Source organism: Mus pahari, chromosome X, assembly GCF_900095145.1.
Source record: "Mus pahari chromosome X, PAHARI_EIJ_v1.1, whole genome shotgun sequence".
NCBI classification, from domain to species: domain Eukaryota; kingdom Metazoa; phylum Chordata; class Mammalia; order Rodentia; family Muridae; genus Mus; species Mus pahari.
This window is the reverse complement of record NC_034613.1, coordinates 137748423-137769737: the sequence shown is the minus strand read 5'-3', so window position 1 is coordinate 137769737 and position 21315 is coordinate 137748423. Positions and strand designations below refer to the sequence as shown.

General features: G+C 40.8%; 1 protein-coding gene across 5 annotated transcripts in view; it reads right to left on the bottom strand.

The window, feature by feature from the left end:
* Positions 1 to 3336: 3336 nt before the first annotated feature.
* Map7d2 (MAP7 domain containing 2) overlaps positions 3337 to 21315 on the bottom strand; it is a 79242-nt gene continuing 61263 nt past the window's right edge. For 2 of the 5 annotated variants that reach the window (XM_021188008.1, XM_021188009.1), the window contains 9 exons: positions 19223 to 19521; positions 18522 to 18648; positions 12701 to 12923; positions 11966 to 12070; positions 10876 to 10932; positions 10294 to 10372; positions 9615 to 9801; positions 6727 to 7002; positions 3337 to 4504 (listed from right to left, as the gene is read on the bottom strand). In XM_021188008.1, the coding sequence (XP_021043667.1) occupies positions 6753 to 7002; positions 9615 to 9801; positions 10294 to 10372; positions 10876 to 10932; positions 11966 to 12070; positions 12701 to 12923; positions 18522 to 18648; positions 19223 to 19521 (1327 nt within the window). In that variant the 3' untranslated portion in view covers positions 3337 to 4504; positions 6727 to 6752. The remainder of the gene's footprint in view (positions 4505 to 6726; positions 7003 to 9614; positions 9802 to 10293; positions 10373 to 10875; positions 10933 to 11965; positions 12071 to 12700; positions 12924 to 18521; positions 18649 to 19222; positions 19522 to 21315) is intronic. The other 3 variants (XM_029534415.1, XM_029534416.1, XM_029534414.1) reach the window with 2 other exon arrangements.

Genomic DNA, 21315 nt, shown 5'->3' with positions numbered 1-21315 from the left:
TGAACATATGTAACAACTGTGCAGCTTGGTCTTCATGTGGGTCCCAAACAACTGGAACAGAGGCTGGGGCAAGGGGATGGGGGGGGGGCGAGAGGCTATCCCAAAAACTTGAAGTCTCTCTCTGTAGGTTATGCCAGCAACTTGATATAAGATTATGTTGGGGGACTGGAGAGATGGCTCAGAGGTCCTGAGTTCAAATCCTAGCAACCACATGGTGGCTCACAACCATCTGTACAGCTACCGTGTACTCACATTCATAAAAAAAAAAAAAAAACAAACTCCATTGGTTGGCCAAAATGTGAGTGCATCCTCCCAGTTAATCATCTTCACATGCACAGATCTTTCCATCTTAAGACCCCTTGGGCAAACCTCAGAGTTATTTCTTGGATATGAGGGCCATCTAACTGTAATGTCTGTCATTCCATTGATCCACAGGGCTGATTCAGCTGATCTAGATGGGTAGGCAGGTGTCTGCTCCTCTCTCACTGAGCCATGTTTGTTCATCATGAAGCTTATGCTTGGATGATTGAAGATGACGAAGACAAGTCTTTACTCAGACATAGAGCAGCTGTGCTCCCCTGCTAGAAGCCGCCAAATAAGCTCTCAAAGATAGCTATTTCTAGGAATTTTATTTCTAGGGATTTATAGGGACCTTTTAAGACCAAAGCATTTACTTTTTCCTTAATAGTTGCCCTCCTGTGGAATTATTGTCTTCAGTCATTCCTTCCATGGTTCTTGGATGGAAGAGCATATAACAGGCTTCTTGATTCTAGTATTTCCAATAACTGTCATTTTCTTTCATGATCAGGACTCCTGAAAAATACTATAAAGTGAAAATTGAAGTTGCCCCCAAATAAAGCATATATATTTAACAATGAACTAGTTCTTTGTATTTCATTTTGTAAAAGATATATTTATTCTATATATGTGAGTATACTGTAGCTGTCTTCAGACACACCAGAAGAGAGCACTGGATCTCATTTTTAAAAAAGATTTATTTTATGTATATGAGTACACTGTAGCTGTACAGATGGTTGTGAGCCTTCGTGTGGTTGTTGAGAATTGAATTTTTTTAGGACCTCTGCTCACTCTGGTCGGCCCGACTCGCTCTGGCCCAAAGATTTTATTTATAAGTACACTGTAGTTGTCTTCAGATGCACAAGAGGGCGTCAGATCTCATTATGGATGGTTGTGAGCCACCATGTGGTTGTTGGGATTTGAACTCAGGACTTTTGGAAGAGCAGTCAGTGTTCTTACCTGCTGAGCCATCTCACCATCAGCCTGCACTGGATCCCATTACAGATGGTTATGAGCCACCATGTGATTGCCGGAAATTGAACTCAGGACCTCTGGAAGAGCAGTGTTCTTAACTGCTGAGCCACCTCTCCAGCCCCTTTGTATCATTTCAAATTTGGTTTCTAAAAGCACTTAGTAGAAAACCTGGCCAGGCAGTGGTGGCACATGCCTTTAATCCCAGATCCTGGGAGGCAGAGGTAGGTGGATTTCTGAGTTCAAGGCCAGCCTGGTCTACAGAGTGAGTTCCAGGATAGCCAGGGCTACACAGAGAAACCCTGTCTCAACCCCCACCCCCACCTTTCAAAAAAGAAAAAAGAAAAGAAAAGAAAGAATTAATGAATGAAAAAAACCAGTATACACCTTGCAAACAATTAGGATATTGAAAAACTTACAATTACTCTTAGGGCTGACTGGTCAATACCCTCAGCCTTATGGTAGAGCTTATGATGACACAAATGACTTCTTTTTTTTAAAAAAAATTATTTTAAGATAGATTTATTTACTTAATGTATATGAATATGCTGTTTTCATGCCCACCAGAAGAGGGCATGTGATCCCATTACAGATGGTTGTGAGTCACCATGTGGCTGCTGGAAATTGAACTCATGACCTCTGGAAGAGCACCCAATACTCTTAACCAAGATCTCTCCCATTCTAACACAAATGACTTGTAATCCCATCAGAGGCGCTGCCAGCAGAACCTGGAAAGGCTGTGCTGACTGGACCCTTAGCTTCAGATTGCTCTGGAGGAAGTCATCATGAAGGTTCAAAAGTCTAATCTCTTTTGGTACTATTACCCAGGGAGTACGGACAAGCCTGAGTCATTTATTATCTGTAGCTATTTTCTCTGAATAAAAATACCCTTCCCTGGAAGGTAGGAGACTCATAAACCTGATGATGTAAACAAAGATAACAAACCTGAACGTTACAAGATTCACAGAATCCTTCAAAGTTATACAAACATTAAACAATAGCTGGTGAGAGCAGTCTCCTGTTGGCTAAGCTGCCTGCAAGTGACTTGTAAGAACATTCTAGAACTCCACGAGTTGTCACCAAGACTACTGTTGTTTTTTTTTTGTTGTTGTTGTTTTTGTTTTTCGAGACAGGGTTTCTCTGTATAGCTCTGGCTGTCCTGGAACTCACTTTGTAGACCAGGCTGGCCTCAAACTCAGAAACCCGCCTGACTCTGCCTCCCAAGTGCTGGGATTAGAGGCGTGTGCCACCACACACGGCTCTGGGGTATTTTTTTTATGTAATATAGTTGCCTTTGATTCATCTGAGCACCTATAAATAATCCCTCATCCATACACCTGAAGGAATCCCAATAAACTCACTGGTTCACCAAACCAGACTTGGGTTTTTGTCACTGTTCATGTCTCCCCAAGGAAATCACACCACAGATACAAAAAGTCAAGTCTGGGTTTCCCTATCCTTGAAAGAAACAGCCAATATTCCCACTCCAATGATCTAAATGCCAAACTGTTAGGTGAAAGACTCATCAATTACAACATAATTAGGTATTTCTTCACTTAAAAGCTAACTGCTTGATCAGTGCAACCTACCTATTCTCGTAAGTTCATCATGTTCTATGGACAAGCCACCAACGAGGCTATAGCTGGCTCCACTTGGCACTGACAACTGAGGAATTTTTAATGAATATGACAGAAAGAATGCCTATACAGAAATCAATTGGCCTTTTTTTTCTCTACCTAGGTTCAGGTTTTAAAATCTGAGTTGGTTTCAGAGACTTTCTTTACTAGAAAGTTTACTGAGGTTACAAAAACAAAACAACAGAAAGCCATTAGACTCTTCAATGAAAACGTATTAACATTAAACAGAATGTACATGTCATGCAAATGAGGCATCAGGTGATCACAATTGTGTTGAGAGGAGCAATGGAACTCAATGAAACAGACACTTAGCAAAATAAAGCTTTAAGAAAAATGGCCAGATAATATTTTGGATGTCAGACCAAGCTATTATCTGTTTGTCATAAAATATTTATCTCCTTAGATATTCATCAAGGTCAATGGCACAGCATTCTTAGATGTATGTATTTTATTTAGATTATATCACATAAACATACATAGTTTCTGAGACTAATACATTCTTAAACTGTACCAGCTTTAAGACTTCTTTATATCTTCTCTTTGTAAATCTCAGAATTAAGGATCTTTTCAAAAGCTTTAAGGTACAAGTCAAAACAAAAAGTTCCAAAGAAAAGGTCATTTTAATAATAAAGCTACATTTCACCACANGAAATGAAACATTTAAATATAGCATATGGCATACATGGAGTTATACATTCTAGTGTCATTTTCCTTGTTCAGACTTTTAAATGTTTAAAGTCTATTAAAGTGACATACTGGAACCAACTTGGGGCCCCCTTTCAAAGCACTGACTCTTTATTACAGTTAGTCAAATACAGGAGCAAACAAAAGAAAATTCCAAGATCTAATAGAAAAACAACAGCAAAACCATGAAAATAACCACCTGTATGCTACTTGATTCATTTAGCTGAAAAGCCATTCAATGGTTTGGAGCAACAATTTGGCGATTTTAAAGGGGTGACACGAAAGGGTCCTTGCTAGATTCAGTTCCCATAAGGGAAAAGAAATAATTGCCACTATTTAATTATTCATTCAACCAAACATTTCTTCAACCCCTAAACAGTAATGGAGAATAATGCTCTACAGATAATGAAGCTTAATAATAAAATAACAGAAACCTGAGACGGGGAGAAAGTAGCTAGACTTCCCCCACCCCATACACACACACACAAGACAGGGAGAGAAGCAGCCAGGTTGAGTAGTACACGTTTAACTAGAGTGTGGGTAAATAGAAGAGTTTTATAGAAAGAGACATCTAAATGTCTCTGTGCTCCATCGCTGGGAATTCGAGTGTCCTAAAGTAGGGTTCCCAGACAGCATCACACAGGTTACGATAGTAGAGAAGGTCAAGGAAGTGCTTTAGCAGCAACTGAAGCTCATAAGTAGAACCATAAAATGAAACTTTGCTAAAGCCCCACAAAGCAAAAATCTCAAGGTTTCTACCAAGAGAGGCCAGTGTTTGCCAAACTACCTAGGCATACAGTTACATTTGGAATCGAGTAATTTGGAATCCAGCAGTTAAGGGCAAAAGAAGCTTCTTTAGGTGGCCAGCAGCTCAGATTCAACGCCGACAGCTTCAAGGGTGATCCAAACACCACCTGTGTCAATTCAAAAGCAAAAGCATGTAAGGCTGCAGCAAAACACCAAGTATTTCGCATTCTTCGTTGGTTAATGGAGTATTTCTCAACAAAAATAGTGTACAGTTTTTTTTTAAGATGTATTTATTTATTATATGTAAGTACACTGTAGCTGTCTTCAGACACCCCAGAAGAGGGAGTCAGATCTTGTTAGGGATGGTTGTGAGCCACCATGTGGTTGCTGGGATTTGAACTCCAGACCTTCGGAAGAGCAGTCGGGTGCTCTAACCCACTGAGCCATCTCACCAGCCCTAGTGTACAGTTTTTACAGAATCATTATTTTAGTGGTTCAAGTGTTCCTTGTATAGGACTTCTCTAAAATTAGCATATGTTTTGTTTGGGCTTTTCTGCCCTTAAGTGAAGATCAGTTCTCCCTTGAGGAAGCAGGGCTAGTGCCCAGGTTTATGAAGGACGAGGGAGGGAGGAATAGAATATGTTCTAGTCTACATAGTGACTTCAGGCCAGCTTGGTCTATATGAGACCCTCTCTCAAAAAATTAATAGTGGCCTTTCATGAATTTCCTGTTTTGTGTCAAAGGACTCTAGGGACTTTCCAGAGAACTGACTGAAGGAGGCTCTAGAGCCCAATGTCTATACTAAAGACTCTATAGGCAAGGACTGAAGTCAGGTGGAAATATGTACACAAAATGCAACTTTGTGGCCTTCCCACCCTATTGCTGTATTTGACTTTTTTTGAAAAACAAAAAAAAAGATTAGACTTCAGCTTAGGCATCAAATTTCTATTAGAAGAATATGGTACCACAAAAAAGTGATGGAATTCTGAGAATCTAAAACCCTTTTTAAGACAGGAGGGCTGGGGAGAAGGTTCAGTAGGTACAAGTGCTTGCTGTGCAGGCATCAGTAAGAGTACAGATCTCCAGCACCTATGTAGAAGATGGTTGTAGCCACATGCACTTGTAATCATATTGTTGGGTAAGGGGTGGGACAGGAAGATTGCTAGAGATCACTGTTCAGGCAGTCTAGCCCCCCCCCCAAAAGGTGAGATCCAGGTTCAGTGAGAGACCCTTTCTCAAAGGAATCAGGTGGAGAGTGATAGAGGAGACCTTCAGACACACGCACAGGCAGACACCATACACAAAAATGACAATAACAAAAAATATAAAATAGAGCCGGGCCTGGTGGCGCAGGACTTTAATCCCAGCACTTGGGAGGCAGAGGCAGGCGGATTTCTGAGTTCGAGGCCAGCCTGGTCTACCAAGTGAGTTCCAGGACAGCCAGAGCTATACAGAGAAACCCTGTCTCGAAAAACCAAAAAAAAATATATATATATATATATATATATATATATATATAAAATAGCAGGAGCCATAGGAATTACTAACTTATCCATGGATTTGATGATAGACCCAATTATGTTTGCATTGCTCAAAAATAAGTTCCAGGGGCTAGAGAGATGGCTCAGTGGTTAGGAGTGCTTACTGCTCTTGAATAGGACCTAAATTTGATTCCTAGCACTCATGTTAGGAGAGTTAACTCTACACACACACACACATTTAAAAGCATTTTTCTTTTCTTTTTTCAAGTCCTAACTTGAAGTAAATCAAATGTAAAATCTAGGAGTATACAACTATGGAATGAACGTACCATCCAGACTCTCATGAGAGGGACTGGTGGTGGTCAGTAGTAAAGTGTAAGCTTAGCATGGGAAGCACAGCAGAGAGGGGGAGAAAGGGAGAGGAAGAGAAACTCGAGAGGCCAAAATGTTCCTGAGAAACCATGCAAGAGTGGCCATCAGAGTGCCAGTGAGAACAGAAGCTGTGTGGCAACAAAAAGGTCAGAGTTGGGAGAGAACATTCAGAACACAAAAATAAAGTTCTTTCTTCTGTCACCTCAGCTACAATCCAAGAGCAGATGGCTACTTGGGAAACTAAGCAGTGAGTTCCCTTTACTAGAACTACCCTGCAGTCATTTGAGCATTCTCTCCTTGATTCACCTTCGAACCTTCTCAACCTTCCTACCCATAGGGACATGAGTAGGACAGTACATTAGGGGCCCACGTATAAAGTAATTACTTAGAATCCTTTTCAATTTCTGTGTGTGCTGCAATATATATTTGTGTTTGTAATTTTTATTAAAATCAACTGTCCAAGAGGCTGGGTGGTATTTATCCAGTCTTACCACATCTCAGTTGGGGAGATTTAGAGTATCGTTAGAAGACTATACCTTTCATCAAAGGAATGCTGTCTTTGTCAACAGAAGGTGTTCAGAGTAGTTTCTTGCCCGGGACTGTTAAATCCTTCGATGAGGTTTTTGTTACAGTCATCAAGGCTGAGGTTTTCACTGGATTTCTTGGGGAATGCCGGAGGGCCAGTGAAATCTAAGATATCTTGAAGTGCCCGGGCATTACCAGTTCCATTTTGGTCCAGAGACATCCCAGGAATCATTTCACTCACTGGTGAAAACTCTGGGATGGAGATAAGTTCTTCTTTGGAAACAGGACTAGAAGAGACGAGGGAAACGGAGAATGAGAGAGGCAGAGGAGAGAGGACATGAGAACTAAACATGATGTGGTAATGTAATCCCCCCCCCCGTTTGGTATGGTTTTGCTATACTGCTCTTATGGAAAAGTTCAAGTTGGGCAAACAAATGAGTTCACATCTGGGAAGAGTGGACACAAGAAGCAAACGGGGCAGAGCAGTGAAAAAGAGTGAGTGCGGTGTCTGAGGCCTGAAAGAAAAATACCAACAGGCACCATCACATTACTAGAGAGAAGCAATGCCTTCCCAGAGCTTTCAGGCTGGGACATTCCAAGAGCAAGCAAGGGTTAAAGTCCCAAGATAGCTGAAGGGAGCCACTAATCCACACCGGGCCTCTGGTGCTGCCCTTCCAGCAGTGCTGTCTACGGTGAGTTGCTTTCCTAGCTATCCCTGACCCCAGTTTCCTTCCCCTGTATAATGGGGAGAGGCATTATTCCTTCCTTCCACTACTTCTTCGAGATGTGAGGTGACTATGCTGAGAAGAGTTAGTTAATGCAGGGCCACCATGAAGCATGTGCTCAATTAAAGTTGGAGAATGGGGACATGAAGCTGTTGTCACCCCAGGCAACTACAAACCCAATCTCACCCACTGCATCCTTTCTAAAACCAGGCTTCCATTTCACCCTGACTGATCTAGATGAATCCAGCTGAGGCTTGCTGTTTCTTTATCTCCTTTCATTAGAGAATGGAGGAGTTTTACTACTGTTGCCTGATGTGGGTCTAGCAAAGGAGCAATTCCAGGTTCAGAAGAGTTAAAAATTAAGGGCCTGTCTCTGTAAGACTCTAGAATAAGACATAGAATAAAGATGATGTCAGGCTCTCCTTCCTTCATGAGTTCTTAGAGGTGATTCTAGAAAAATCAGTAGATTTCCAGAAACTCAAAGGATCTACTTTCCTCACACCTGAGCCAAGCTATAGCAACTGACCTAGCATACACTCAGGTATCTGGGCAAGCAGTCTTATTAAGGCACCTGGTCCACCTTCAACTTTTCCCCATTTCATTCTCCTCACTTCAGCTCCTTAAGAACTCAGAGGAAGTCTGAGCATAGTAGCACATACCTGTAATATCATCACTTAGGAGAATTAAAAGTTCAAGGTCAGCACCAGCTATATAATGACATCAAGGCCAGCCTGAGCTACATGAGACTCTGTCTCAAAAACACAGCACTATTCAACAAGAATAATAAAAGACATGGGTAAGAGAATGCCACCATAAGCTTACATATGGCTCCAGTAGGCACCTCAGTGTATAAAATCCATTCACTTTTATGACTCCTGTCCAATGGTGTCATTTCTTGTCCCACCCCCAAATCCTAAAACACAAATTAAAGTACACTTGGCTCAATTAGGGGGTGGGTTGGTGAGAGATAAGTTGCCCTAACCCTTATGATCGCCTCTGGTTTTCTCTGTTGGGAGCAGAGTGGCACTAGTTGTGTGTGTGTGTGTGTGTGAGTGGTGTTGGGGGTATGCAGATATCCAGTTGAGGGTTGGTGGGAGCTCTACTATTAGTCTATACAGGATTTTTCCAGGCTGTTGGAGCTTGGGTTTTCATGTATTTGATTAAAACGCAGTGTACATGAATGGGATATTAATAATCATTGTGTGTCACAGGCTGCTCACATCTGCTCAGAAAAAGCAGATGGCTCATGACTGATGAGAAAAGGGTGGGGTCTTAATAGGTAAGAGCTCTGGTAGAACTTGTATAAAATACTGTCACACTTTCCTGACTCGGAGAGCCACCGTATTCCAACTCCTCTACCTCAGTTCCAAGCCACTAGTTCTTTTTTTACATCTCAGATTAATATGCCACATGATCTGCAAACATACCAGTTCAAGGATACTTTAGGTTTTCAGTAACTGACAGCAAGCTTTTCCCCTATCATCATTCTGTGACAGATAATTCTATGCAGCCAAGGCTGCCACTGAACTCTTGGTTCTCCTGTCTTAGCCCCCAGAGTACTTGGATTATAAATACCTGACACCATTCTCAGCTTTAAATGAAAAGCTTACTTAAATGTGAGACTTTGTGGATACAGGAGACTGTAACGGTGGCTTGGCTAAGATCGCCTTTACTTGAAGGTGCACTGACTTCTGAGCCTCAGAGGGCTGGGTAGTCAAAGATTCAGAGCTGCTACCCTTTCTTTTGACAACTTTAAGAGGAGCCACTATGACCACAGTTACTCCTGCATCACCTAACACTGAATGACTAATATATATATATATATATATATATATATATATATATATATATATATATTAATAAAAATGATGCCCTGGTGGAAAACTAACCTCCAGATAGTCTGTTGAGCTTGGGAACACATCTGTGCTTAGTGCTTTCCCTCCCTCCACAATCCTCCTTCAATACATCATATGCCACAAAACACCCATGACAGCTTTCCTGTATCAACAGAACCTGCTTCCGAGGTGATTCACTACAGATGAAGAAGATGAGTGAAGGGATACAAAAAGAAAGGTATATTGTAAAGAAATAACTAAAAGAAATGAAAAAGTGAAAAAAGATGAAGCAAGGACTGGCAAAGAGACTGAACTTCAATGCAACATAAATGAACATACCTCACATCCATAGACTGAACTTCTTCAGTTGAATCATCCAGACTGTTTGATTTCCCATCAAGGACATCCAGATGAACGGGTCCCCCAACTGGTTTAAGACCAGTAGAGAAAATGTCTTGAGGAAAGGTTTCTGGAGCAGCACGCTCTGAGCCACTTACTTTCTGGCAGGTGTTCAACACATTGATTTCTGATCAAGAACACAAAGTCTTCAGATGAATCATAATGTCCAAATTTAATTAAGCATCAGGAAACATAATAAGGCAATTATTTTCATCTTTTCTTTCACCAGTAATACAATAGTTATTATTATTATTATTATTGGAAAAAGAGCCACCAGTAACTCCATGAAATCAGCTTCACAAAGAAGAGAGTATGATCTAACTATCAGTGTCTGCAGAGCCTCAGTTTAGGAAACAAGCCAGGTCTTAGTAATATCTGATATGCAGTCAGGGTCCCTAGAAAGCATCCTGGACCAACCATCAGTCATTAGAGCAGCTAAAGAAGGCAGTGTGTTTCCAAATGGAGCCAAAAGCCCTTATGCTGGAAAGATGTTGTTCAGGAAGCAAAACTGCCAGCAGCAGTCACTGTCCTGGGCCCAGTTGCACTACCCTGACATCCAGCAGGAAGGTTCACTAGTCCTCATTACCTGAAGGACCCAAACATCAGACCTCACACTCACCTATTTTGTTGGGGACAACTGGTTTTGATTTATTTTCGACATCTGGAAGAGGCTGAATCTCCACTTTGGGGTCTTCCTTCTGGAAACAAACAGAAGGTGGATGACTTGGAAAGAAGGGGGAAGGGAGAAAAGATGAGTAATAAAGAAATAACTATAAAAAAGAAACATTTTTTTAAATGAAGCTACTGGCAATGACTGAGGAAGAAATCAAAAGGTGATGTAAGGATGAAAGACTGACATAAAGAAAAACAAATATATTTTTTAAAGCACCAGGGAGTATTTAGAACCCTTGTGGGCCATAGCAGGAAGTGGTTCTTTGAAGCTCTGTGTATTTCTTAATTATTATGTCACTTTTCTCTTCAACTACTCTGTCTTTCCTTGCTCTACCACCCCACTGCTCTAAGGGAATCTTTTTACCTCTGAAACTCCTCTTTCCTTTAAGGTCTCAGTTCCTTCCTGAGCCCCACCTTGACCAGAACAGGAAAAGTCTCCGTTTTCTATGCATTCGTCTCCAATCTTCAACCTCACTAAATGTATTCTGCTGTTCTTCACTCATGACATAATGGCCATCTGAATTCCTACCTTCACTTCTAGAGACGCATCACTCTTCCTTGTTCTCTTCATGATTTCATCTATTCTCTGGGGGGAAAAGTAAGAGGCCTCTAAGAATAAAATTATATAAAAAGGAAATTGGCTCCATATGCACTTTCATATCTCTCAGAAAAGTTGTAAAAGATAAATGTCAGCAGACAAAAAGTAGCAGAGAAATGTTCCCCATTGGTGCTGCAGAGGATTTCCACTGCTACAAGCGAGGTCAAAGCAGATCTAGAATTATCATCCAATTTGTACACTAGCTTTCTCTTTCTTCTCCTTAAATTAACAAATTACTGTCTGCCATTCAAGAGGAGTATGCAATAGAAAGCTAAATTGACCAGTAGCTCAGAAAGGATCACAGATCTCTTAGCTCCTAGACCTATAGCAATACGAAGCCCACACTAGGCCACAACAAAAATGGGTCTGCATGATTAGTCTTCTTAAAGCCAACTTGATACATAAGTACATTAAGTTTAAGGGAATACCATTTTCAATAGAAAGACAAACACTGTTCAATTCGATTCAGATAGCAAGTCCTGACTAAACTATATGTTGTTTACAAAGGACACTCATAAATAAATCCTATCTTGAAACACAAACAAAAAAGAACTAAGAAAGAAATCTCATGATAAAATTGTCAATTTACAAAGAAAATGTAACTATATTAATAATAGGGCTTCAACATCCTTATTCTCTCTCTTCTCTCTGTGTGTCTCTGTCTCTGTCTCTGTGTCTCTGTCTCTGTCTCTGTCTCTGTGTGTGTGTGTGTGTGTGTGTATGTGTGTGTGTTGTGTGTAACAAAACTGACAGAAATGAAAGGCAAAATGGAAAAATTCAAAATCACAAAAAGACCTCTATTGTTTTGAGAGCTGAGGGTTAATCAAATGACCATATATATGATCAACAAGCACTCACACCACTGGGCTACATCCCCAGCCCACTAATGGAGCTTTGTAACCACTCCTTTTCCAAAAACCAATAGAATATGATGACAGAAAAAAAACATAATAAAGATATAGACTGATTTACTTCCTGCTTCTGTCCTCACCTTAAGTCCTCCTGATCCCTCCAGTCTTACCTTCTTCCTCTCCAGTCGTTCCTGCTCAATCTGCAGCATGATCTGTTCTCTTTCTAAACGCATCTGTTTAGCAGCATCCTGTGCCTTTGCTTCTGCTGCTTCTTTCTGAAAGAAACAAACCAAGGCACAGGCTCTAGTAAGGTAAGAAACAGTGAAGTAGTTCCCTGAACTCTGCACAGGTGCCTTCACCCCATTATCTCCCTCAATGTCGATGTTTCAATATTTAATGTAGACTTAGGCAACATACTTCTGACACAGCAGGTAAGGTTGAACATGGGGCATATACTCTCACCCCACCATAAGTAAGGAGCAGTGTTAGTAACTTGCCCAGTTTCCTTACTCGGGGAGAAAATTCTAAGTCATTATCATTAGTCTCAGGGGTTCCAATGGCACTAAGTTCCAGTTGCCCACAATAACTTATTCATTGATATACTTATACTGACTTTCTTTATTCTCACACCAGATTCATGAGATTTTTCTCCCAAATAAACCACTGGAACCCATATTCTTATTCCAGTGTCTGCCTCTAGTAGAGAAATTCAAACTGACATGAAACACATTAATGACTTCACTTTATTTCACAAGAGTTACATTTAATAACCAGTACAAGGAGTTTAAGAAAAACTTTCAAGTTATTACTATGGTTATTATTATCAGTCATTCTAACTGAACAGATTTTTGCCTAATATTAACTAATGACATTGACTAACAAGAGTCTGAGACCTCAGGCTGTACCTGTTTTTCAATCATGGCTTTTTCCTTCTTCTCTTTTTCTTGTTTTTCCTTTTCTTGCTTCTCTTTTGACAAGAGCTCCTCCTCAGCCTTCTCTTTTGCTTTCTCTTCTGCCTTTCTCTTCTCTTCTTCCTCCTGCCGCTTTTTTTCCTGTTCTTGTTTATAGGCCATTTCTATGCGCAGCCTTTCCTCTTCTGCCTTTCTTTTCAATTCCTCTTTTTCCAGCCTTTTGAGAACAAAAGCATTGTTAGAGGATGATACACTCCAAAGGCAAACTGCCAATGGACCATGTGCTAACCATGGCAGGTAAAGCTCAACATGTTCACACACACACACACACACACACACACACACACACACACACACACACACACTCCCCATCACTGTCTCTCAAAGATTAAAATCGAGTCAGAGAGTGAGTGAACAACGGACTGGGAGAGCAAGAGAATGAGAGCAAAAGCTAGAGCGAGAGAGCCAGAGAGAGCGCATGTGCGAGAGAGACTGAGACTGTTATAGTAGCATCCCTATGGTCCTAAATCTCCTTAAACCTCATTATCACTGAAAATATAAATTCTTTCCCATATACCTACCAGCCTCTGCTTATCTTCCTCTTGGTGCATTCAGGGAAATTCAATCCCCATCCTTTTACTGAAAAGATTTCCTTTTACCTCCCTTAAAAGTATTTTAAAGCTAGCACACACACACACACACACACACACACACACACACACACACACACACACACACAAAGCTTTCCATGGGAAACTAGGTAATTCACTATTTTTTCCAAGTATGAAACTTCTTACTTTAAGAACCACTTCATATTTTCCTACTAGCCCTTTACCACAGGCCACCCCTACACTGCATTTGTCATTGTCACTAACCTTCCTTCACACTCTAGTTTCTCTTCTAGAGTTCGACAAACCTTGAACAGTTGTCATTCTCTTGATCTTTGTTATATCCATCTTAGCTCAGTTTTCCTTCTCTGCTTTGGTCACTGGCTACTGGGGAGAGTCTTCATACAGTGAACTCTATCTCTCAGTCTCTAGTACTTCCCATCTTAAGTCCCTTATCGTCATAGTTGGCCCACACTATTGATGTGTTCGATAGGTCTTGAATTGTTTAGTCTTGTAGATGAGTATGTGGACTTTGCTGTTCATTATTCCTGTGTTTTCAGTTTTCATTTTAAATGCTTCACCTTCACCACCAATCTCTGGTTTGAGCTTAGCCCATCATTCTGCCTCTTTGGTGACCTTCCCTGGTGAGCCCTGTACAAAACAACTTATATCCTCTTCCTTCCATCAGGATCTCCCCAGGCTTCTGGTTCCTGTGACCACACAGAGGCTGCTCTGTTTCCCAATTCCCACCCTGTGTGGTCCTTAGGATCACTCATGCCCTTCCTTGGTTTCCTAGACTGGCTAGAGAAAGGCACAAACAAAGCTGATTGCTCTTGTGCCCTTTAGTCTCAGCTGACATGGTTTTTAGTCGTGTCTCTCAGACTCTATGTGGGCAACCACCTTTTGTCAACCTTTATCCTCATTCTAGTTGACAGTATTACCTATTTTTCAGAGAAAACTGGGACCACTTCATCCTGCTTCTCCACTTCCCTCATTCATTCACTCTATTAGTACTGAGAATGTTCCCTGTCTGTTCTGCCTAATATGCAAATGACTGTAAATATTACCACTTGTGCAATTTATCTCATACCTTCCCATTACTCTTACTTCTTTTTCTAGTTTCCATTCCTTCCAATGCCAGTTTCGCCGTTCTATATATATATACAACTTTTCATTTGCTGCAAAAATACTCAGGTCTCAGGCATCCCAATCCACCTTCCTTAAGTTCTCTTCCACCTGCCTTCTGCTCTATGACCACGCTCTTACCTCTTTCAGGCTGCTTCATGTCTTTGTACCTGTCTTCTCAGTAATTTAACTCCAAAAAAAAAATCTGTTCATTGTCTAATCCCAAGACCATTCTCAGCCTCAGTATGTCTTGCAATAGCCTGATAACACTGATTTTCTTTCCTGTGAGGCCCTCTTAAACAGCCCCTGGCCACTTGAGGTGGTGGTGTAATTTCTCTCTCTTGCCTATAACCTAAGTTGTGGCTAAACACTGGAAGGCCAGTGCCTGCCCTAGCTTACACTCAAACCACCTGCCACCGAGAGACTTAGCTGGTGAGAAGCCAGGTATGAACAGCACTATGAACCTCTGCCTGCACTTTCAGGTCTGTGTTCTCATTTGGACAATGACTCCAGATTGGCTATGTGGCCTGGTCATGAGAAGTTTTATTTCAATATTCTTTGATATGGGATCCTAGCAGTCATTTCAGCTTCTACATGTAATCTATTTTATAATCCCAGGAAGTTCTTATCTTCAGACTGGATTTAGGGTATAAGGATGCTTGTCCTAACTCCAAGAATCCCACTGTATATCTTGGGCCATCCCCAAGCCCAGAGGCTGGGAATGCTTTGTGGACTTCTGAGAGAGCACTGCTGTCGCAGTCATCTGTAACTGCATCATCTTTTTTGCTCTCTTAGGGCCTTGTTACCAGAACATCTAGTAAGCCTGTTCTTTAAAGGGAGTCTCCCAGATCCATGACTTGGGCAGTATTTGCCTCAACAGCTAGTGACAATAACTGGGCTTTTCAGAGTTTAACACAAGTATCTTTATTTTTATCTTTTGCTACATTTTCTCAGCTGGTAACCACAGTTTTGTGACTTAAACTATTGACACTAAACAAAACAGATGTGAAGATGATCCTATTCCAAGAGATGTCCGCTGTGGTCCAGCCTCAGGCTGTCTGGTACTTTCCTTTCTCACCTTGCGGGTAGCACTATCAACGCTTCACATTCTGGCAAGAAAGAGGAAAACTGATTTGGAGTTAAATGTATTCATCTCAATTTCATCTTGGCCTCAGGGTTCTATTTGATTTCCAACTACCTGTGTGTTCTGCAGGCACCTATGTTTATCTAGAATCAGATGGTTAATTTTTAGCTTTTCAGACCTTTTTTGACAAAACCTTTCCATGATCTATTATTTGGGTATACCATCTTCCTAAATACTTCAAATCAAACCTTAGTATCTCCTCCAAAATTTGCCCCTTTCTTTTTACTTGTCTCACTATGTATACACCATTTTCTTCTGCCTTTACCACAAAATTTTGGCCCGAGTCTACTTAACCCACTGCTGTTACTGTAGCATTTTAGTTGAGCTTCTTCCTCTTTGCTGCGCACCAAGCAACAGTGATCAAAGACTGTACTCTGGCCTTTTAAAATGTTAGCCAGAAAAGGGAGACAACCTGTAGACAAATGAGGCTATTTTAGTCATGTGGAAGCTTAGCTCAAAGGTAAAGAGAAATAGATCAGTTCTTTCTCCAATACAGGTCCAGAAATGCCACAGGAGTTATTTGACCTGCTTCTTGAGAAAGAAAGACTCATCAGATGGCAAGGAACATGAGTTCATATGAAGGCACAGCAAAAGAAAGGTTTTTGTGGTTGTGGAGCTGCATACTGGAGCATATGAGGAGGTTCGCAGATTGGCCTAGACAGAGAAGGCAGAGAGGCAAGGAGTGGCTGGTCTGTGGTAGACTTGGTAGGCTTTGATAAACCCTGTAGTCAAAAGAATCACTAACAAGGATAATCACATTTATTTAAGAAAAGTCACTCTGGAAACAGCATGGACATCAGCTCTGGGAGATCTGAAACACTCAGCTAAGATTCTACAGACATAGTCTAGATGACCTATCTGGTGCTGGAGGAGCATAGGGAGAACGCTAACATGAGAGCCAATGAAGACTTAACTGATAATTGATGTGATGTGAAGGATGACAGAAACGTTGAAAGTAGCTCTGAGATGTTGGAAATGGGGTATATAGGAGTATGGAATGCATGAAATGAGTAAGCTGAGTGACATATACTAATTTATGCCTTTGAAATGCTGAATTTGAGGTAAATATGAGACACAGTTAAATATATTTGAAAGTATAGGATTTGCCTTATAGAACAACTTTCTGAGATAAGGAAATGACTTATAAAATGATACTATGCGATAATAAACAATGATATATAGATAATAAGGTTAAGGAGTTGAATTTTCCTCAATTCACATATATCTAGATGTATGGCATAATAAAGTGCAGCTTTAGAGTAAATTCAGGTCATAGGCACAGATTCGGGAGTCTTCAGTGTATTGCAGAAAAGTATAGAAGGTTTACAAAAAAAAGTTACAGTTAGTTTCAGAAATAGATGATAAACACAAGGCAAAGGGGAAATGGACTCAGAAAGGGAAATGAGAACAAGTTCATGGCTAAGCATGAAAACTGCTGCATCAGCTGTCAGTCATAAATATTTCGAAGCCAGAGAAAACTGGAAGGATGCCAGGGGCAATAGTTAGCAACACTGTGCGCAGGGGAGACTTGTCAGGCAAAAAGCTAGTTAAGAACTAAGGGCCTGGGCTGGAGAGATGGCTCAGTGGTTAAGAGCGCCGACTGCTCTTCTGAAGGTCGTGAGTTCAAATCCCAGCAACCATATGATGGCTCACAACCATCCGTAATGAGATCTGATGCCCTCTTCTAGGGTGTCTGAAGACCGCTGCAGTGTACTTACATATAATGATAATAAATAAATAAATCTTTAAAAAAAAAAAAAAAAGAACTAAGGGCCTGGAGGAGTCCAGGCAACATTTAGGAGAGATGCAGGAAAGACAACAAGTAAGGATAAAAAACAAGAACAAGTTCCACGAGCCAAAGGAAACCAAGAATCAAATTAAGAATTGGGTAGGGATGGAGAGATGGCTCAGTGGTTAAGAGCTGCTCTTCCATAAGTCATGAGTTCAATTCTCAGCAACCAAATGGTGGCTCACAACCATCTATAAGGTGATCTGATGCCCTCTTCTGGCCTGCAGGTGTATATGCAGCAGAGCACTCAGACATTAAATAAATAAAAATAATAAAAAGAATTGGGTAATGAATGACTGCAGGGTGTGTAGACGTGTGAAGGGTTTGAGTTGGGAAAATAAAGACAGGAGCTAATGAATTCGTTCTGCATCTGGGCTGTGATTATCCCAAGAACATTCTTTCTCTTTGTAGTGATTGACTTGACCTTGTCCTTTAACAATTTGTTTCCTTTCTGAACACAAAGATCAGCAAAAGCACGACTACCAGTTTCACAGAAAAGTGTTCTAGTACTAGTACCTCAGTGGCTTTCAAACACTGATGAACTGCTAAAGTAGGATGAGACTAGAGCAAACACACTTCATTCTTCCCCAGACATTCCTGATAAGATACTCTCCAACACTAGAGAACTACTGCAAAGACATCCTTTGTCCTGTTTAGGTGAGGATTTCCACAGAACTCATTCTCATGGGCTAGGGGGTTGGATCTTCTCTCTAGCCCCTTATCTCTGGGACTCTGACTCTCTTTCCTCCCTAACTTTTGAGCACAAGTTAGGATCATTTGGGAAGCAGAATCAAGATCTCTATATCTAGAATCTCTGTCTTTCCAGAAAGACTCAATGTATCATAAAAGTTCAAACTCTCCTTATAGTTCTACTAGAGTTGCCTCATTTCTATATCTAAGAAGGGAAAAGAAGGTACCTGTAACATTTAGATCCTGAAATGTGAATTTCTAGGGCCTCAGAAAAGAGGAACTGTTAATAACATACAGAAGAAGATGCAGTCTCCTATGCACCTTCCCTGTAGTCCATACAATCTAGATTCCAATACTTCTGTCCAGGTTTTGGCAACACAAAAATTGTACAAAGACAAGCAAGCTATTTTTCCAACCCCACCTTTACAATAGATCACACAAGTCTAAGTGCCTGTATACCTTTCTTGTTCTTCCTTTTCCAGTCGTTCTTGCTCCTCTTGTTCCTTCTGTAGCCGAGCCTGACGTCTCTTTTCAGCTAGTATCTTTGCAGCCTCTCCTGCATCAGTGGTGCCTGCTGTGGCTTTTCCTGAGGCAGCCAGACAAATGGTAGCAAAAAATACATAAATAAAAAGATCAGGGGAAATGAACACAACGAGTCCACTCACGTAGAAATGGACACAACACTATTTAACTCAGTATGGTGATGGCCAACACTGTAAAACAGTGCTAAAATTAGTCACTAAGCAGAAGGAGGGCTAGCTTGTCCCTGGGTGTGTGCGCTCCACAGAAGGGGCAGGAAATAGTTGGGTACAGGGCTACAAGCAAGTTCTACAATACTACGTTATTAATGAACTCATTGCATGACAGAGACTTTAAGGACTAAAGCTAGTGCTTTGTCATGCAGAAGTACACTTATAGGCTGTATGTGGCTCATCTTAGCACTCCTATGAAATCTTACAGCCACAAGCACAGTCAAGGTTTAGGTCTACTCAGAAAGAAAGAAGGATTCAAAATTATGAGCAAACATGAGAAAGCAGTATAAGGGGATGAAGTTGTCCTTGGGGAAACCCCAAAACCATGAGAGAGTGATACACATCTCAGGACAGAGAGAGAACAATGAGGGGGAAAGCTAAGTCTAACTGGCAACATCAACAGTTTACCTGCACTGTGCTCAGCCTTCCCTCCAGTGGCAGAATGTTTCTCAGTTGCATGCTTATCCGCTACATACTTCTCGGTGGCATACTTGTCAGCCATGTGCTTCTCTCGGGTTTCTTCTCTAGGTAGGACAGTGGTCTGCTGACCAGTGGCACCTTCCTTTTCCTTATTACTCTTTTCCTTCTCTGCCTTCTTCTTTGGTGTTTCTTCACTTGGAATGGGTGGAAAGTAATACTTCACAGGAGACCCTAAGTATGTGGGCTTCGCTGTCTTTGGCGACTGTGGATGTGTTTTTGAAGTTATCCTGAAAAACAAAAGTAAGGCATAACAGATACTGAGCTTGATCATAGAACTTTTTATAAGAAATTTTGTTCCAGGAAACTAAATAACTTCAACTTTATATAGAATTAATTGTAGGGTTTAGAATATATTCCTCAAAGTCATCCTGAAAGAAATACATGATACCTGTAAGATGTTCTTGGAAGAAAGAGAAATATTTTAAGAAATCTACTGGTAATACCCTGCCCTAAATTCATCTTTTTTGTGGCAATGTTTAGGACAGGATAGTAACATGGTTTGGATATGATTATTCAACAAAAGACGTGTGTGTGTGTGTGTGTGTGTGTGTGTGTGTGTGTGTGTATGTGTCCACCCATGTGTCCATGCTGTGGTGCACATGTGAGTTCAGAGGACAATTTTGTGGGGTCATGTCTCTCCTTTCACCTTTATGTGAGCTCCTGGCACCAAACACAGGTTTCCAGATTTGGGTGGCAAGTGCCTTCATACAATGAATGAATCACCCTACTGGCCCAGTAAGCTACACTTTCTGCGATTGTATTATTTACTATAAGGATGTGTTAGGAGTGGGGACCAGCTTTCCCTGCCTCACATACACAGGACCTTTCATATATGCCTAGTTTTTTTCTTCTTTTCTCCCATGCAGCATGAGTACCTCACCAGAAGGCAAGGGAATGTTGGCACTATATGCTCTTCATCTACTATGCCTCCAAAAACTGTGATCCAAAACAAACCTCATTTCTTTACGAAACATCAAGTTTCAAACATTTTGTTATTTTAATGTAAAACAAGTTAAGACAGACTATTGAGCATTTCCTATACCTTCCTTTTAGATGAACATTAGAGTTGGATTTGGTTTCAGCATATGGCAATAGACAATTTGGTTTATTTATTTCAAACTTTATTGTCAGAAAAAAAAAACCCACATAGACTCATGTGTTTGAAAGCTTGGCCAACATTGAGTGGCACTATTCTTGAAGACGACACAGTTGTTCTGGCTGGTTCCATGGCTTTCTGGAAAGACTGATTTACACTACTTTAAGCCAAGGGAACCCTGACAAGCCTATTTTTTCTAGTTCCCAGAAATAGGTTTCTTATTTAAGGAAAGAAATTAAACTTAAATTAATTGGGAGAAACCACTGTGATTTTTTTTTTTTTTTGGTTTTTTGAGACAGGGTTTCTCTGTGTAGCCCTGGCTGTCCTGGAACTCACTTTGTAGATCAGGCTGGTCTTGAACTCAGAAATCTGCCTGCCTCTGCCTCCCAAGTGCTGGGATTAAAGGTGTGTGCCACCACGTCTGGCCACTGTGATTTTTATAGAGTTTTTTTTTTTTTTTTTTTTGTAGCATCTTCATACCTATTTATTCAAGGCCTACTTAATTGTCAGTGATGCAGGCAGGGAATTTCTATCAACCACAGTTTTTATAAGAACACCAATCCTGAGAGAATAAGTGACTTTTCCCAAAGAGATACAAAGAGTGAGGACAGGGCTGGCACCCAAGTTCCGACATTCATTTGTCTTGCTTTTTTAGTTTTTAGTTTTAGTTTGCTACTTTAAATTTTTCAGGATTAACAATACTGTAACAGAGAATTCAAAAGTTATGCACAGAGCAGGATTATATAATCTGCATGATTAGCAAAAATTAGTTAACAAACACCTATGTAAGTACGGTGGTTGGCAAGAACAATTCTCTGAAGACAGCTTTCTATCACAGAACATGAACGGACCTCAAAGTGGAAACCCAAAGCAATCTTTGCCCCCTATCCTGGAGTCTGGTTTCATTTTCTCCAATGTTATTTAA